Below are 16735 nucleotides of genomic sequence, written 5' to 3'. Positions count from 1 at the left end.
GAGCGCAAGAGAGCCCCCCCCACATCCAGGGCAGGTAGTCCTCCAAGCCCAGAGCAGCCACCTCCCAGTGCCATGCCAGGCACACCCACAGCCACAGGGGCAAAGGTTGTGGCCTCTCCACACGGCCAGTGCCACGGGCTCCGAGCCCTCGCCCCCCCCTTTACCTCCGTGGCTCGCTTGGCCCTGCTGGGGGCGCCCACGGAGCCGAGGATCCGGCCGGCCGCCACGTCCCTTCTCAGCTGCTCCTCCGTGAGGGACCAGGCGTTCTGCTAGGGTGGGACAGGAGGGGGCTTGAAGGGCAGCCGGCCGGAGGGGAGCCACGCAAGGCATGCCACGGGACATCAGGTCCCAACGCCCCCGGTCCTGGGTCTCTGCGTGCCCTCCCCCCCAGGGGGGCCATGCTGGGGTGGGGTGGGGGGGAAAGGCAGGAGGAAACACAAAAGTCACGCCAGGAAGCCACTCCCCCCAGGAGGGCAAGAGGGATTGGGGAGGAGACAGATCTCAAGTTTGGGGGGGGGGGAGGCAAGTCACAGGCTCAGAGGCACAAATGGGGGAGGGGGGAAGCAAATTCCGTCCAGACCTTTCACGATTGCTCAACACGACACCAACTATGAGGTGGGACATCAGCCTATGTGTCTGGAGCCACAGACACGAATCCCTGCCATGGCTGACGTCAGTCGTTACGGAACACAGCCTCCAACTGGCCAAACAGCCACAGCATTTTGGCAACATGCAAATGAGCAGGCAGCTGCCCCCCCCCCCAGCCTCTCACTCCCCGCCTGCCTGGCTGGCTTGCCTGCCACTGACGGCCCACGTCTTCCTCGGGCTCTGACACCCAGCATGCCTCCCCCCACCCCCGTGGACCCCAGGCCACGCCCCAAATCAGCACCACAGAAGAGGCCCCCCCGCCCCCCCAAATGCACCATGCTCCACTCCAGGGAGGCCTCTCGCCTGCGTACCTTGTGGGCACGACGCATCCGAGCAAAATAGGTTTCCCTCTGCCCATCGATTCAGGCAGAAGAGAAGGAAGGCAGCGAGGAGGACAGAGAGAGAGAAGAAAGGGGTGAGCAGGGCAGGGACCACCTGAGGCCTCCCACGGGACATCGGGGCAGGGGGGGCAGGTCTACGTCCCTCCGGCTTCCCTTATAGATGTTGGGAGGCTCCTGCTGGTGGCTGCTCCCTCCACATCTCTTTCAGCCCACCAGTTTAGAACAGGCCTTTGAAGGCACACCCGAGGGTCCTACTACCACCCCAGCATCCTGCTTCCCAGAGCAGCCAAACAGGTGTACCCTGGAAGGTGCACAAGAAGGAAATAAAGGCAGGAGCCCCCCCCCCAAAAAAAACCCCTGCTGCCCAGCAGCAACCGGCACCCAGCAGTATACTGCCTCTGAAGAGGGAGGTTCACGTAGCCATCACACCACACCACACCACACCCAACCGCCCTCCCATCAGACGGGGTCCCCGTCTAAAGTCGACTAAATCCAGAGGCCATCGGTAAGTCCTGCGGCTACGAATTCTGTAAGTGAAATATGTGACAAAATACTTTCCTCAGTCCCGTATCTCCTTCCCCAGAGCTCTGCCCGACATGCCCTCCCTGATTCTTACATGACTGCAGAATTGGAATCTAAGCCCACTCCGGACACTACAAAAGGTGCCGCGTCTTCATGCAGAAGAAGAAGAGTTGGTTTTTACACCCTGCTTTTCTCCACCCCAGGGATTCTCCAAGCAGTGTACAGTCGCCTTCCCCTCCTCTCCCCCAACACCGTCACTTGGAGCATCACTCCAGTCAACCTCCAGAACTCCCTGCCGCTAGAAGTTGTCAGGGCCAATGGCACAGAGAGCTTGGAAACAGCAGGGTTTGATCCTCCCATGGAGGGTGAGTCAAGCAGTTACTAAGGGCCACATGACACCTAGGAATAAATCCCTGTTGTTCAGACATATGAGCGGTGAAGAGACAAACATAGCTGCTTTGAACCCTTTCCAAGAATATAAATATCTTAATAAACAACTGGGGCAGTCATCTCCATCACAGCCTGCTTGTGCCTGCCTGCCAGCCTGCCGGCACAGGCGATGCTGCCAGAAGTCTTGTGCCGGGGCCAGGAAGTGCCCCCGTGGCTCATCCCTCCTCTCTTCCTCCCTCCACCTCCCAAAGAGGTCGAGGGAGTCTGCATTATCCCTCCTCTCTCTCTCTCTGGCACTCAGCTGGCAACTCAGCCTTTGCTTGAGGCAGAACAGACTGAGTGCGGCCAGTATCTGCTCCACTCCACGCCTGGAGGATGTCCTCCAGCAAAAGAGCAGGCTGGCTTTCTAGCCTTGTGGGGCTGTATGTGTGCCTGCACAGCTGCCGTGCGACCACTTTACTTGCTACGGTTTCCCCCACCAAAGGAGCCCAAGAAGAGCAGAGGAGACTGCACTCCCCCCGTAGTCATCCTTCAAGAACTCCCCTCCCAACAATTTCCTGGAAAGAAGCAGGAGCCGTGACACGGAGAAACTCCCACGGGGCTCTGTGGCTGAGCGTGTGCTTTGCCGGCAGAAGGTCCCCTGTTCGAGCTCCAGTTCGGGAGATCTCCAAAGGCAGGGCTGAGAGCGCCCCTGCCTGCCCATCTGGCCAGGCAGCGAGCGGGCTGTGTGGACCGATGGTCTGACCTGGCATAAGCAGCAGTGATCGGCCTTCCCGCTCTCACCTGTGCCCACAGCTCAAGGTGGGTGATGAGAGGGTCAGCTCTTGCTCCCCAGCCCCTGCCACACAGGGCTTACCTTGTCTCCCAGGTAGACCTCCGGCAGTTGCCAGTAGTAGGATTCCTGCCCCAGCTGCCCAAAACGGCCGTAGGAGAGCTGAGGACCCTCGGCCGACATCTCCACGGTGAAGCCGGTCTGGATGCGGGTGTTGTGCTGGCGATTGACCAGGGCAAACCCCTGGGTGTTCCCGGGGAGGAAGGGGCTGGTGACCTGTGAGGAAGGGCAGAGGGGGGTTAAGAAGCCCAGCAGGCCGGCAGGTGAGGTGAGTCCAGGAGAGAAGGACGCAGCCGCTTACCAGGTCCCGGTGGTAGGAAGAGCTGGTGCACTGCTGGGTGACTCCCATGCAGAAGCAGGGCAGGCAGCCGTCCCGGTTCTCCGCGCTCAGGTGGAAGTGGTGGGCCCGGCAGCTGCTGCAGGAGGGTCCCTCCACGTGGGCCTGCGACAAGAGGCAGAGGTGGAGGGGGCAACACTTCCGGCCACAGTGGCCCAACGCGGCGCAGGGAGACGACGGCTCTGCCTCCCGGGCGAACGGGCCTTGGGCTGAAGGGAACCGGGGGGGGGGGAGAACCCCCGGAGCAAATCGGGGAGGGGGAGGAGTGAAACCCCCTCCAGCAGAGGAAAAGAGGAGTTTGAAGGGACAGAAGCAGCAGAGCAGACAGCGGCTGATGGGAAACAAAGGGGCCGCAAGAAGTGGGTACGTTGGAGGCAGGGCGGGGATGGGGGGCTGGCACCATGCTGACCTGCGTGCCTCTGCTTCTCAGGTGGGGAGGAGGACGGCCAGGCCCTCCCACCATTTCCCTCCCTCTTATCTCCCCCCCCACCTCCCTGTGCAGACCGAGAGTGGGAGGCTGCCTCACCTTACACTGGCACTGCCCGCTGGCATCACACCGGCTGCTGAGGCTGCCCAACGGGTCACACTGGCACTGGGCACCTGGTTCTGCAGAAGGGGGGGGAGCTGAGGCCAGTCTCCTGGGGCACCTTCACTCCACAGACCTAGCCAGGGAACTTCTGCCTCCTCCCCACAGTTTTATCCCCCCCCCCAACAAGGCTTAGGTGACCAGATACTCAAGCCCCACCCACCAACACGGAGGACCTTCCACATCTGCAAAGACAGCTGCAGAAATGGCAGGGCACTTTGTACATGCTCAGAAACACACTCCTTTTTGTAGTTACTTCATATGTTCCCAGACTGAGCACTGGCTCACAGTTTTTTGTCTTGGCTCAGCGAGGAAGTCTCCAGAGCAAACTAACTCATGCAGCAGCCAAACCGCTCCCTCACAACTTTAATGCCAGGAGCTCAGAAAGTAGAATTTTTGCTCACGAGACTCCACAGCTGAGAGGGAGCATTATTCCCCATCCCACAACTGCTGCAACCAAATCCTTCTCCCCCCCCTGGGGATTCTTCTCAGGGAGCTCCAGAAACGGAGAGTTCCGGAAACCCGGCCTCTGAGTCCGGACCTCAGCGCTCCCCCCCCCCCACCTCAAAGAGCTCACCTCTGCAGGGCTGGCCCGAGGCGGGGTTGCCCACGTAGCCAGCAGCACACCTGGCCAAAGAGAAGAGGCTTTGTTAACGACACCCCCCGGGTTGTCTCCATGGCTCTCTACCCCCAGCAGAGTAGCTGAAGAGGAAGAGCTCAGCGAGGGCAGCCCAGGGCCCGGCTTCCAGCCCCCCCCCCCCGCCTCACAAGAGCAAGGCAGGGACAGCCAGAGAGGCCCCCCTGGTCAGCTCCACAGAGAGGGAAAGGCTGCCCCAGAGCAGGGAGGGGGCTGGATCAGAGCGAGGAGCCACCTGGGGTGGGGTGGGGTGGGGTGTGGCATAGCTGCGCCGGCCAGCTTACCTCTCACACTGACGGCCAACATAGCCAGGGTGGCAGGAGTCACACGTGGGCTGCCCGTCCGTGTCCAGGAAGCATGTCTTGGTGGCCCTGGCAGAGGGGAAGGGCGGGGGTTAGAGCGGTCCACTCCGGCCCTTGAGGGGCGAGGAGGACGGCGGGCTAGGCTGAAAGGAAGGCAGCACCTACTGGCTGGCGGAGTAAGGTCCCTGGCACGGACACGGCTGACAGTCTCCGGGGCTCCCACGCCTGGCGTCCCCGTAAAAACCTGGCTGGCAGCGTTCACACCGGGGCCCTTCCGTGTTGTGCTGGCAGTTCTGGAAGGTTGCGGGGGGGGGGGAATGCTTTTATTAAGAGGGCTGTCCCGAATCAGAAGGATCTTTGTTCACAAACCGTATGAACGTGAGCAAATTAATCCCTCGAATTAGCGTGCCCAAACAACAGTATGACTGGCCCAAAAAATCACTTGGCTTCGTCTTCAGATGACTCATCATAGCAGAAGAAGAGACAGCCGCCCTTTCCTCACACGTATGGATGGGTATCTTTCCAAGGATGGGGCTCAACCCCTGCGATATTTTAAAAAGTACTCCCATTTTTATAAAACTAACAACCTGCCAGTATCAGCAGCACATTTCCAATAAATTGCAGCATTTTTGATTGAATAACCTCACCCATCCATTTCACTAAGCTTTGCTCATTTACATAAGAACATAAGAGATGCCAATGTTGGATCAGGCCAAAGGCCCCTCCAGTCCAACACTCTGTATCACACAGTGGCCAAAAATACCAGGGGCCATCAGGAGGTCCAGCAGTGGGGCCAGGACATTAGTCCTCCCACTGTTGGCCCCCCCAAGCACCAAGAAGACAGAGCATCACTTGCCCCAGAGCCCCTATCTATACCTTTCCCACCTGCCTCAGCTGAGTTCTGGCTGGCAGCCTCTCCTGCACTTCTAAGTTCTCATGATGCCGTGACCTCCCCCTGCTGCACCAACCCCCCTCAAACGTAACCCAGGGAGGCCACCTGGGCATCATGTGGGGGGGGGGGGCTGGCGCAGTCACAGTTTACAGTTCAGTTTATTGTAATTAGCCATTGGCCATTGCAAAATTACAAAACACAAATTGAGAACAAGCTATAGGTTAATAGTCAGAATATACAAAAATACCAGAGATCAGTAACAAAATAGAACTAATTTAATACAGTAGCCTGAATGATGCCCCTTCCCAATGACACCTTGGGACGTATATTCTTTGCAGCGAGGGCAAATCATGAAACTTTATGAGAGACATATGCATCAATGTCAGGTAACAAAAATGAATTTTTTTCCTCAACTGGGTAAGCACTAAGACCAGATAAAATACCTGCTAAAAATTTAGCCCTCGGACTAGAATACAGTGGGCAAAAGAGAATATAGTGAGGTAAATCCTCAAGTTCGTGGGTACCACAAATACATAGACGATGGGCCAATGGAGTTTGATTGAACCGGCCCTCCAAAACTGCTGTTGCCATTGATTGGAACCGTAGAGAGGTAAAGGATGCTCTGAGTACGTGTTTAGAGATATTAACTAGGTATAGAGTCCTAGTGTGGTCCGATTTAACTAAGTTGTACCATGGTGCTGCTTTTGATTTTAATATCAGAGGGCGGTCTAGCCGAGCGTCGAAGTCATAAATCCAGTTACTAAATTGGGATTTATCAACTGATATTCCCAAAAGATAATCAGGAATAGAGTATCTTGAACGTATGTTGTTAAGAAAGCCAAGGCGCTGCGAGTCTTTAGCTAAGAGCAGATTAAAAGACTGGCGACTGCGGGAATTAGAATGTGAATTTTCCATTCTTTTCCAGTATCTGATAATTATAAGGTGTGCCCGAGCCTTAAGAGAAGGAATACCAGTTCCGGCTTTCATCAGGGCAGCTGGGGACCCCTTGGGAAGTCCTAAAATGCGCCTTAAAAATGATTCTGGACTACTTTGAGGCTGGCCAAAACGACATCGTTCCATCCCCATACTTTGACTCCGTACAAGAGATGGGGTATAACCTTGCTCTTGTATAGTTTCAGAACCGGATCAGTCAGGCAACCTGCCTTTAGCACATATACTAAAATTGGAGGTGGCACGGTCACTAGAGGGCTCGTCTCCTGCCTTGGTGAGCAGAGGCACACACCCACCCCGCCCGACAGTCTCAGGGAGGCTCACCTGGCAATCTCCAGTCTGGGCATCACACTCCCTCGCGTGCCTGCTGCAGTCGCAGGGCTCACACGTGCCCAGGTAGAGGCCGCTGGTGGTGCGTGTGTACCCGACATCACAATCCTGAGAGAGAGAGAGAGAGAGAGAGAGAGAGAGAGAGAGAGAGAGAGAGAGCGCACAGCAGGGCTCAGTGGGTGGAGGGGCAGCTGCCCTCCCTGTGCTACAGGGGGCCTGAAGGATCCCTCCCTTCTCCTCGCGCCTGCTGAGAGCCCTCCGGCCAGCCCACCCCAAGGGAAGAGGGCGTGACTCTGGGAAGCCTTGGCACACGGCTTCCACTCACCTGGCACGAAGGGCCTCGGTAGCCCGGAGGGCAGGTGCAGTCCTCAACCTCCACAGCCGTGTCCAGCCCCGTGGAATGGGGCACAGCGACATCCAGGTGGATGCCCGAGATCCTGCGGGAGGGAGACCACAACTGGCACCACAGCCCGCAGCAAGGATGCTCCGGCCACGGAACACGGGCGACCACGGCGGAGTCCTCCCAGCTCCACGACTGGCCAGCCCCATCAGGCTGAGACTTCTACATCCCGGGGTCACCCACCCGGCACAGGGGAGCGCCACCCCCCTTTCTCTCCACCCCCACCCCCCGTTACCTGCTCTCTGACGGCCGCTCAGAGTAGGAGGCCCGAATCATGAGAACATCTATGTCAGCCAGCGCCATCAGGAGGTGTTCGCGTGTGGCATTCTGCCCATCAGGACGACGCCAGGCTTGCTAAAGAGGAGAAGGAGGAGGAGGAGGAGACTGGATTTATACCCCCTTGCCCTTCAGTCGGAGTCTCAGAGCGGCTTACAAACTCCTTCCCCTTCCCCTCCCCACAACAGACACCCCCTGTGAGGCAGGAGGGCTCAGAGAGCTCTTTCAATTACTGCCCTTGAGAGAACAGCTCTGACAGAACTATGTCTTGCCCAAGGTCACACCAGCAGGTGCAAGTGGAGGAGTGGGGAATCAAACCCGGTTCTCCCAGATTAGAATCCGCGCACTTCACCACGACACCAAACTGGGGACGGCAAAAACAACTGAGTCTCCTGCCCCTTCCCAGCATGACACAGAACTTTCCTGCCACCCATCCGCTTTGAGGTCCGTGTGCTCTGAGCCAAGAGCTCCTGCTCCTCTGGGCCGCGCCTGGCCCCTGGCTGGCCTTACCTCCCGGAAGGGCACTGTGTAGGTGGTGGGCGTTCCCGACGGGGGGGCCGCTCTCCCCCTGTGCTCCAGGAAGAGGCCGTTCCCCTGCAGCAGCACGTCCGGCTGGCCGTGCAGCAACGAGGCGCCAGGAGAGGCCGTGTGGCGGATGGTGTAGCGCAGCTCTCCCCCATACGAGGTCACCTGCAGGCGGAGGCAGCATCCAAGACGGCGACACTTGCAGTCACGCATTCGGCACCTGGGGCCCCCTCCCACCCCGGCAGGCTGCTCAGAGACGCACCTTGTCCCCCCTGAAGCGCTCGGGGAGCACCCAGTAGTACACGTCCCGCGGCAGGGCCTGGAAGGAGGAGAAGGCCAGCTCCGAAAGGCCTTCGAAGCGGATCCCCTCGCTGACCGTCCGGGTGCTGGCCAAATTGGAGAGGGTGAACTGCCCCGTCTCGGCATCCTCGTACGTCACTCGCACCTGGAACCAAAAAGCACCGTCGGGGGGGGGAAGGGGGGGGACGACTGGCCACTAGAGCCCAAGCCGAGGTTTGTTCCTCCAGGCCCCGTCCTGGCCAGAGAGGAGACCACGCCCTCCCTCCCTCCCTCCCTCCCTCCCACGGCCTGGCAGCAGGGAGGCAGACAGGCTCAGTGGGCAGTACCTGGTCCCGGTGCCAGGAGGAGCTGGCACACTGGCGCGAGACCCCCATGCAGAAGCACTTCAGGCACCCCTCGGGGTTCTTGTGGCTGAGGTGGAAAGTCCCGCTGGTGCACTCATTACAGAGGCGGCCCATGACGTTGGGCTGGAAGAAAGAGACCGCGCTGGAGCAAGGGAAACAAGGCAGGCAAAGCCCCCAATATCGGGGGGGCCCCCCACACACACACAGGCGGTGGCCACAAGTTTAGGTAGCTTTTAGAAAGAAGGACTGGGCACATTCACGGGGGACAGGTCTATTGGCTGCAATTAGCCACAAGAGCTAGATGGAACCTTCGTGTTGAGAGGCAGTCTAGCCCCATATGCCACCGGCCAGGAACAAACAATGGGGGGGGGGGGTCATCAGAGCTAGTCTGAGGTATTCTTGTCAGCGGTTGGCTGCTTTGGAAACGGGATGCTGGATTAGATGGCGCTTCTGCCTGATTTAGCCAGGCAACTCTGATATTCTTAGATCCGGGGGGTGGGGGCAGACAGCAACCCCATCCTCCAGCCGGCGATGGGGCAGAAGTCATGGGCTTGCAAGGGAGGCCACGCACAGCCAGAGGAACTTTTCAGTGCATTTAAGACCAAAGGGGGGCTTTGTTCTCCAAGAGACAGAGAAAAGGCAGCGGGGGGGGGGGAGCACATGTGTGTTTGGGTGGAGGGAGGGAAGGTTCTTCTCCTCCAAGGAGCACAAAATCCACCTCGAGGCAAACAATCCTCTCAGCGAACGTCTTTTAATGGATTTGCACAGATCTCGATTTCTGTTGTTCTAATCTAAATTCTTCACAACTTGTACAGATACAGAGTGCTTGGGGAGGGACCCAGAGAGAAATATATGGATTTCAGCCAGTTAATAATCAGTTAATAGTAATAATTAAGCTCTATACGTTTATCAGCAAGACCGAATTAAGACGGTCTTGTTTCGCTTTAAGGACGTCTTTCTGAACTTGGAATTCAGGCCTTCGTCGGGTTCCGTTCCCAAGGCTCCCCCAAGTGTTAACCAGAGCAAGAAAGAACCCCGTGGCACCCTGGAGACCACCAGGGCCCGCCTGTGCAGAGGGCAGCGATCCCGGCTGGAGGCCCTGCCCGTGCCAGGCTTAGGCGGGAGTCACCCTGCATCAGAGGACACAGGAAACCCACTGGTCTTTAGGGGGCCACCAGACTCCCTTTGGGTTGCTGCTGCAACAGACTCGCCACAGAGACTCTCTCCCTGGAGACTCTCGCGAAACATGCGCCATGGCAAAAATCACTGGAGCGCCTACTGGGGATGAAGAAGCGGCCCAATGGGGACGTTTGCGCCTGTCTTGTACAGCAGGAGTTCAGCCACCCCCACCCTGGCACACCTGTGAGGCCTCCACATTTGATTCACCACGTTGACTGAGGGATCCTGAACCCCCTTTCCCCACAGGCCTGTGAGGCCAGCCGGCAAGGCAGACCCGGCTGCTCCACTCCGGCTTACCTTGCAGCGGCACGCTCCTTCGGAGGCCTCTCGGCTGCCTCGCTCGTCGCACCTGACTATCTCCTGCCCTGCACGAAGAGAACGGAAAGGGGGTCGGTGGGTTGGCAGGGGACTGACAAGCCCATAAGGGGAAGTCGGGGGTGAGGAAGAGAGCCACCGTGTGGCGAGGAGCGCAGGACGAGACATCCTGGAACGTTCTGCAAAGACGGTCTCACCCACCAGCCACCCAAGAGGCACACAGTGGAACATCCCCCACTGCATCCAGTCAGAAAGGGGAACCGAGCTCCGGCCCTCCAAACACAGGGTGCCGCCCCTTTCCTTCGCAGACCCTCCTATAGAAGGCTTCCTCCCACAGAAGCAATGCTCGTATGCCCCGCCCCAAATCATCTTGGACACGGCTTTGACTCACCCACCAGCATTTGGGGGAGGGGCGGTTTCACTCACCAATCCTCACGCACGCCCCACCGGGCTGGACGGGGTTCCCTTCGTAGCCAGGGGCACACCTGGAAGAAGAGTGCATCCGACAAGGTCAAGACCCACAGCTACCCACGTGGGAACTCCTGGCATGCATACGGCTTCGTAAGGAATATACAGCGAGGAAGCAGTGCACCGGGAGATCAGGTGCCTGCCGCCCCCCTGGCCCGCTCACCGTTCACAGCGACGGCCCGTGTAGCCGGGGGCACAGGCATCGCAAGTGGCCTGCCCGTCCGTGTCCAGGAAGCAGGTGCTGGAAAACCTGCCGGGGGAGATCAGAGCGTCACCGTCCGCCGCAGCCCCTCCACTCTCCCCCACAGGCACGGCTGGTGGGCCCAGCGGCCCCCACAATAAAATATGACTCTTGTGGAGAAAGCGTCCCCCAAACAGCTCTGCCTAGGGCCGGAAGGGCGCATACAAATCCGGCCTCAGCCAGCCACCCAATTGCCCAGCAGGCCTCAGGTGAGGGGGAACGGGGCCCCTCCCCAAGTTGCCCCAAAGCCCGCCCCCAGCCGCAAGCAGGAACGCAAGGAAAGACGTCTGCAGGCACCACAGAGCCCTGAACCCCCAGCTCTTCCCCACGGTCAAGTCTGGCGTCGGCTGACCTTGGAGGCCCGCACTCACCTGCGGGGGGCCTCCGTGTAGGGGCAGGGGCACGGGCGGCAGGCGGTGGGGGTGCCCTTGGTGGCGTCACCGAAGAAACCGGGTTTGCAGTGGTTGCACTGAGGCCCTTCCGTGTGGTGCTGGCAGTTCTGGGAGGAAGGAGAGGAGGAGGAGGAGGAGGAGAAGAGATTGGATTCATACACCCCGCCCTTCACTTGGAGTCTCAGAGCCACTGACAGACTCCTTTCCCTCCCCCTCCCCACCACAGACACCCTGTGAGGTCGGCGGGGCTGAGAGAGCTCTGACAGAAACGGCTCTTTTTCAAGGACAGCTCTTGTCACAACTATGTAGAGACAACAGAGAGATCACGGGAAGGATGCAAACAATGATGAAAACAACTGTGATGTAGTGTGCATGCGTACATCTTTATTACTTGTTGAAGAAACACTACTCACTCCAAAACAGCAGTCTAAATATATACCACATCACGGTTGTTTTCATCATTGTTTGCTTGTCAGAACTACGGCTTGCCCAAGGTCATCCAGCAGCTGCAAGTGGAGGAGTGGGGAATCAAACCCGGCTCTCCCAGATTAGAGTCCACACACTTAACCACTACGCCAAACTGGCTACACCAAACTGGAAGCAAAGGCAGTGTGAAGGGGGGGGGGAAGTAGGGGTGTTCTGATAACACCCTCCTGGGCTGTAGGGCCTGGATCCTATCTGGAGACCCCTATCCTGCACCCCAGAGCCCCCGCAGCAAAAGGGGTTCCTTGCTGGGGCTACGCCTGAGCCCCTCCTCCCACAGGCCAGACCCAAAGGCTGCCAGACTCTCAGCCAATGTTCCCTCTAAGCTGTGGAGTCTTCTGAGCAAAAATTCTACTTTGTGAGCTACTGGCATTAAAGTTGTGAGTGAGCAGTTTGGCTACTGCATAAATTAGCTTGCTGTGGAGCCCTCCTTCCTGAGCAAAGACAAAAATGTGTGAGCCGGAGGCTAAGAAACTGTGAGCTAGCTCACACTAACTCAGCTTAGAGGGAACACTGCTCTCAGCCCTCGGAGGACTCACTCCTGAAGGCGCTGGCATCAGGACAGGGGCCACGGATCCCCCGTGAGGGGGACTCAAAGGAACCGTGAGGAGGAGCATCCCTATTTGAGTACGCGTTCTGAGGGCCTAGCAGCTTGAATCCCCCATCCATTTTTGTGTGCATCTCTTGCCGCCAGTCCCCGGGGCTGCCTCATGTCTCTCCAAAGCCCTCCTCGTCTCCACTCCGTCCTGTCCCCACCTCTTACCAGGCAATGTCCGAAGACTGGGTCGCAGGAGGTGGCGTGGCCGTTGCAGCTGCAGCCGGCACAGGTGCCCAAGTAGCGTCCGCCAGGCACTCGCTTGAACTGGGCGTCACACCGCTCGCACGACAGGCCCAGGTAGCCGACGGGACACCTGCAGTGGACCAAGAGCAGCTGGAGGCAGGGGCACTCGCCAGGAGGAGGTGGCCCGTTTTGTGCCTCCGCTTGCTTGCCGCCTGCTCCTTTCGTGGTCCAAAACATCCCCGACCCCACGATAGAACCCGTAAGAGAATGACATGGTGCCTGAATGCTCCCTGCAAGGTGGACAGTGGCGCAGCTCTCTCCATGCCGAGACCTCTGCTCATCCCGGTCCTGAGCTGAAGCAGGTGGTGTTTTGCCCAACTGCTGCTGACTGCTGAAGCAACCCCAGCCCCTCTCTGCACTTCAATCCCCTGTTCAGTTGAGCCTCATCTTGCTTCAGTAATCGTCAAATTGTTGGGCTGCAAAGGCCGGAGTCTGGGTCTTCAGCATTTAGCAGGAAGGAAAGCTGGCCCCTTTGGCAAGAGGCGGGTCACAGAGCCATTCTCTGGGGTAGCTTCATTCCCCTGGAATGGCATACCGGAGCAGGTGCACCACGCACCATCACTCGCCCCGTTTCGGAAGGGGTATAAGACCATTCTATGCCAGAGGGTGTGACAGACTCCTAGACGGAACCACCTTTCTGCAGGTTAACCTATGTACTCTCCTGCAGCTGTTTTATATCTGTAAGTTCAACTGCGGTTTAAGCATTATAACAAAACTTCAAGGTTGTTCTTTAACAAAACAGCTCATTAAAATAGATGTTGTGATAACAGATTTACACCTAATTAACTGCAACAGCTTCTGCTTTTAGCCTGGAAATCTTTCCTTGAGAGTTTTTAATTAGTGATTACCAAGACGTACCCTAGGACTCACAATTATTGTTCATTAAAAATAATTAGCACTCGGTTTCAATGATTTTACTTAAGGTGACAAGCAGGTAGAGTTAAAGGATTGATCTCTTGCTCCTAGTTATCACCTTCTCTCTAAAAGTGCGCCTTTGGAGGGGATGGGCCAGGACAGGCTTCCTTCCGGTGGCTTCTAGTGAAACACACCTGGGATTTCGGAATGCCGGGCTTCCCTTTTGACACGCTAAAATCCGATGAACTTTACTCTTGAAGAAATTGTCATCATTAGGGATTTAGCTCAAGCTGAGAATGACAGGAGATCTTATTTTAATTGCATGTGTCCTCTCCAAAAGTACTCGCATTTGTCTCTATTTATCTTTTTAGTCTCTTGCCTAATAAAAACAGTTCTGTTTATTTTACATTAAAAAATCATTCACTCAAAAGAAGCTCTCTGTTGGTTTCTTGGAAGGGGATCTGACGTCTAGCCGACAGACTTCACTGTGCTGTCAGAGGTAAATCTCTCTCTGAGGGGTTTGACAAAGCAGACCTAATTGGAGTGTTTTTGTGCCGTGTTCAGCTAATGAGGCTTGACTCTCCAAGAGCAGAAATCAGTGTAGATCTGGGTGTAAATAAAACACTCTGTCACGGGGCATTCAGTGGACAGTAAACTTTTTTTGGCTGGCTGTATTGGTTTTCAAGTGTGTGTTTCAACTGTGTACTGGCTCTAACTTGTTTGCTGGACACTCATGTCTTGTTGCCTTAAACAGAGAGGCTTGTGTGTGTTGTGGTGGTGTTTCCCCCTCCCCCTCCTATAATCCCGGCCAAACGGCATTATTTATTTTCCTGGCAATCTCTGCCGTTAGATTCAAATGTTGTTACGTGTTGTAAACCTCTCACAGATTGCCTGATGTTACCATATTTTGGAATCCACGCTGATCGACTGAACGTTTTTATTGTACTTATAAAGTACACTGGGACACTTTGGGTCCCAGGGAGACTACAAATGAGGATGAGGATGATAACTATTGCTATTGCTCTTATCTTGTTAGCCACTTTGGGGAAAGAAAGAAAGAAAGAAAGAAAGAAAGAAAGAAAGAAAGAAAGAAAGAAAGAAAGAAAGAAAGAAAGAAAGAAAGAAAGAAAGAAAGAAAGAAAGAAAGAAAGAAAGAGGGAAAGAAGGAGGGAAAGAAGGAGGGAAAGAAGGAGGGAAAGAAGGAGGGAAAGAAGGAGGGAAAGAAGGAGGGAATGAATCATGGAGTTCCCTACGGGCCACGCCTTAGCTCACTTGTAGGGGACCTGAGAGCTCTCTTCTCTGCAGGCAACTCTCTCCCCTTCTAAGGGCCAATGGAGGCCCAGATTTGTTGGACGGTATATATAGGTCCCGGTCACACGGGAGGATTTGCCCCGCAAGAGGGACAGATCGGGGGCACATCACAAGGGCGCGATCACACCGCAACATCTGGGAAGCGGAGCGCACCCGTCCCCGATCCATCCCTTCTGGCTGCAACCGTGCATCAAAAAAAACCCCTAGACGAGACTACTACCTACCTGAAAATCCGCATCAAGGGCGGCCGTGGGATCACCGGCACGCCCGTCTCCGGCAGCATGCAAGGCCCCCGGGCAAACTGCGCAGGCGCGCACATGCGCAGTGGGCTGCCTTGCTCTCCGTTCCATGGCTCCCCCCCCCCGGGCATCTGATCGTGCCGGGGAGCAACCGCGCGATGGCTCAGGGGATCTGTCTGATCCCGCCGCCCCGCATCTCTTTTAATCCGGCTCAAAAAAGCCGTGCTTTGGCCGTGTCTTTTCCCCCAGTGTGACCGGGGCCATAGAATTGTAGAATCATAGATTTGGAAGGGACCTCCAGGGTCACCTAGTCCAATCCCCTGCATAATGCAGGAAATCCACAAATACCTCCCCTTCCACACCCCCAGTGACCATACCCAGAAGGTAACAAAAAAAACCCCTCCAGGATCCCTGGCCAAACCAGCCCAGAGAAAAATTGCTTCCTGACCCCAGAGTGGCGATCGGCCTGTCAGAAAGGGCCATGAGAACTAAGCCTTGAGGCAACCCTCCCTGCCCTCCCTCCCTTCTCGTGATCTGCCCGGGTTCACAGGATCAGCAATCTGCAGTAAGCAGAGGCACCCCCACACCCCCACAGGCACTCTCTGGGACTTGGCCCTCCCTGCCTAGAGCTGCCCCCAAGACTGGCAAGGGCTGCCCTCCACCTTCTCCGCGTGAGCACCTGCACTGTTCGACGGCGTGTGCCACGCCCAGGCCCGTGGCCTCTGTGGTGGTGGTATCCATGGCGATGTCGCTCAGGCCCACGCTGGCCATCCGGTTGTCGTAGACGGTCTGGATCAGGATGGCCTCCAGGTCCTGCAAGGCGAGCAGCAGCTCCTCCCGGCTGACGGGGGCGCCCGACTCCTTCTGCCAGTGCTCCTGCAGACGCAACAGCAAGGCAAGGGATGCAGAGGGGGGGCAACTCCTCAGTGGTGGGCCAGAGAGGGAGGGGCTATCTCTGTGCCCAGCCTGCCTGGGCAGGACAGATGCTGGGAAGCATCACAAGAGACAGGGCTGGGCTTTGTGTCCGACGACAATGCACTGGGGGCTCTTTGCACACCTGCAGGGCTACAGATGGCGCACCTCAGAAGTCAGGAAAGGGAGTGTGTGTGTGTGTGTGTGTGTGTGCGTGCGGCTTGGCACACTTGCTCGAGCCACCTGCAGGTACCTGGTACATAAGCCTTTTTCTATGGCGGAAGCCCCTGATCCCTGCCAAGGGGCACTGCATGATCTGGGATCTACAGAACAAAATGCTGCTGGGCTGTACAGTTGGCTGGGATGTCGTTTTGGAAGCGGGCCGGAGTGGATGCCTTCCAGACCCTGCCCAAGTCAGTAGCTCTGTGCTAGCTACAGTGGAGCCCCCCAAACTCTGAGCCCCAGTGCACGCGGGGGGGGGGGGAATGCAAAGCCGGAAGGGCTGTGGCTGCAGGCCCTTGTGCTGGGCTCCACAGCAGCATTTCACTGGCCACTGTGGGAAACAGGATGGGGGTCCGGAGCGGTCTGGTACAGGGGGGCATTCCTACACAATGGAAGGACGGCCAGTCGCGCGGAGGTTTCGGCACACGCAGCACCTGCCAGAAACACAGCCTGCCTCTTCCGGTGACCCACCTCAACGAACTGGATCTGCCGCTGATTCACCCCCAACGGCTGCGTGGGCACCTGCACCCGGTAGATGAGCTTCTGCCCGTTGCCCACAATGACGACGTTGGGCTTGTGCACTGGCTCCGAATGGCCACGGGCCAGGCCGTAGCGCACCTTGAAGCTGAGGAAGCCGCCGTAGGAGTCCACCTGCAAGCGGTTC

General features: G+C 57.2%; 1 protein-coding gene across 1 annotated transcript in view; it reads right to left on the bottom strand.

The window, feature by feature from the left end:
• The window catches only part of HSPG2 (heparan sulfate proteoglycan 2), a 99810-nt gene that overhangs the window by 46876 nt on the left and 36199 nt on the right, over positions 1 to 16735 (bottom strand). The window contains exons 18-36 of the mRNA XM_015412569.1: positions 16543 to 16722; positions 15617 to 15813; positions 12455 to 12602; positions 11188 to 11315; positions 10739 to 10825; positions 10534 to 10592; positions 10090 to 10157; positions 8596 to 8736; positions 8232 to 8414; positions 7955 to 8134; positions 7404 to 7522; positions 7094 to 7205; positions 6763 to 6876; positions 4761 to 4888; positions 4578 to 4664; positions 4234 to 4283; positions 3597 to 3676; positions 3035 to 3175; positions 2758 to 2949 (exon numbers count right to left, since the gene is read on the bottom strand). Coding sequence (XP_015268055.1) covers positions 2758 to 2949; positions 3035 to 3175; positions 3597 to 3676; positions 4234 to 4283; positions 4578 to 4664; positions 4761 to 4888; positions 6763 to 6876; positions 7094 to 7205; positions 7404 to 7522; positions 7955 to 8134; positions 8232 to 8414; positions 8596 to 8736; positions 10090 to 10157; positions 10534 to 10592; positions 10739 to 10825; positions 11188 to 11315; positions 12455 to 12602; positions 15617 to 15813; positions 16543 to 16722 — 2394 coding nt within the window. The remainder of the gene's footprint in view (positions 1 to 2757; positions 2950 to 3034; positions 3176 to 3596; positions 3677 to 4233; positions 4284 to 4577; positions 4665 to 4760; positions 4889 to 6762; positions 6877 to 7093; positions 7206 to 7403; positions 7523 to 7954; positions 8135 to 8231; positions 8415 to 8595; positions 8737 to 10089; positions 10158 to 10533; positions 10593 to 10738; positions 10826 to 11187; positions 11316 to 12454; positions 12603 to 15616; positions 15814 to 16542; positions 16723 to 16735) is intronic.

This window comes from Gekko japonicus, unplaced genomic scaffold (assembly GCF_001447785.1).
Source record: "Gekko japonicus isolate JY-2015 unplaced genomic scaffold, Gekko_japonicus_V1.1 scaffold131, whole genome shotgun sequence".
Classification (NCBI taxonomy): Eukaryota; Metazoa; Chordata; class Lepidosauria; order Squamata; family Gekkonidae; genus Gekko; species Gekko japonicus.
Note: the sequence above shows the minus strand (reverse complement) of the source record. Positions and strands in the feature narration are given on the sequence as shown.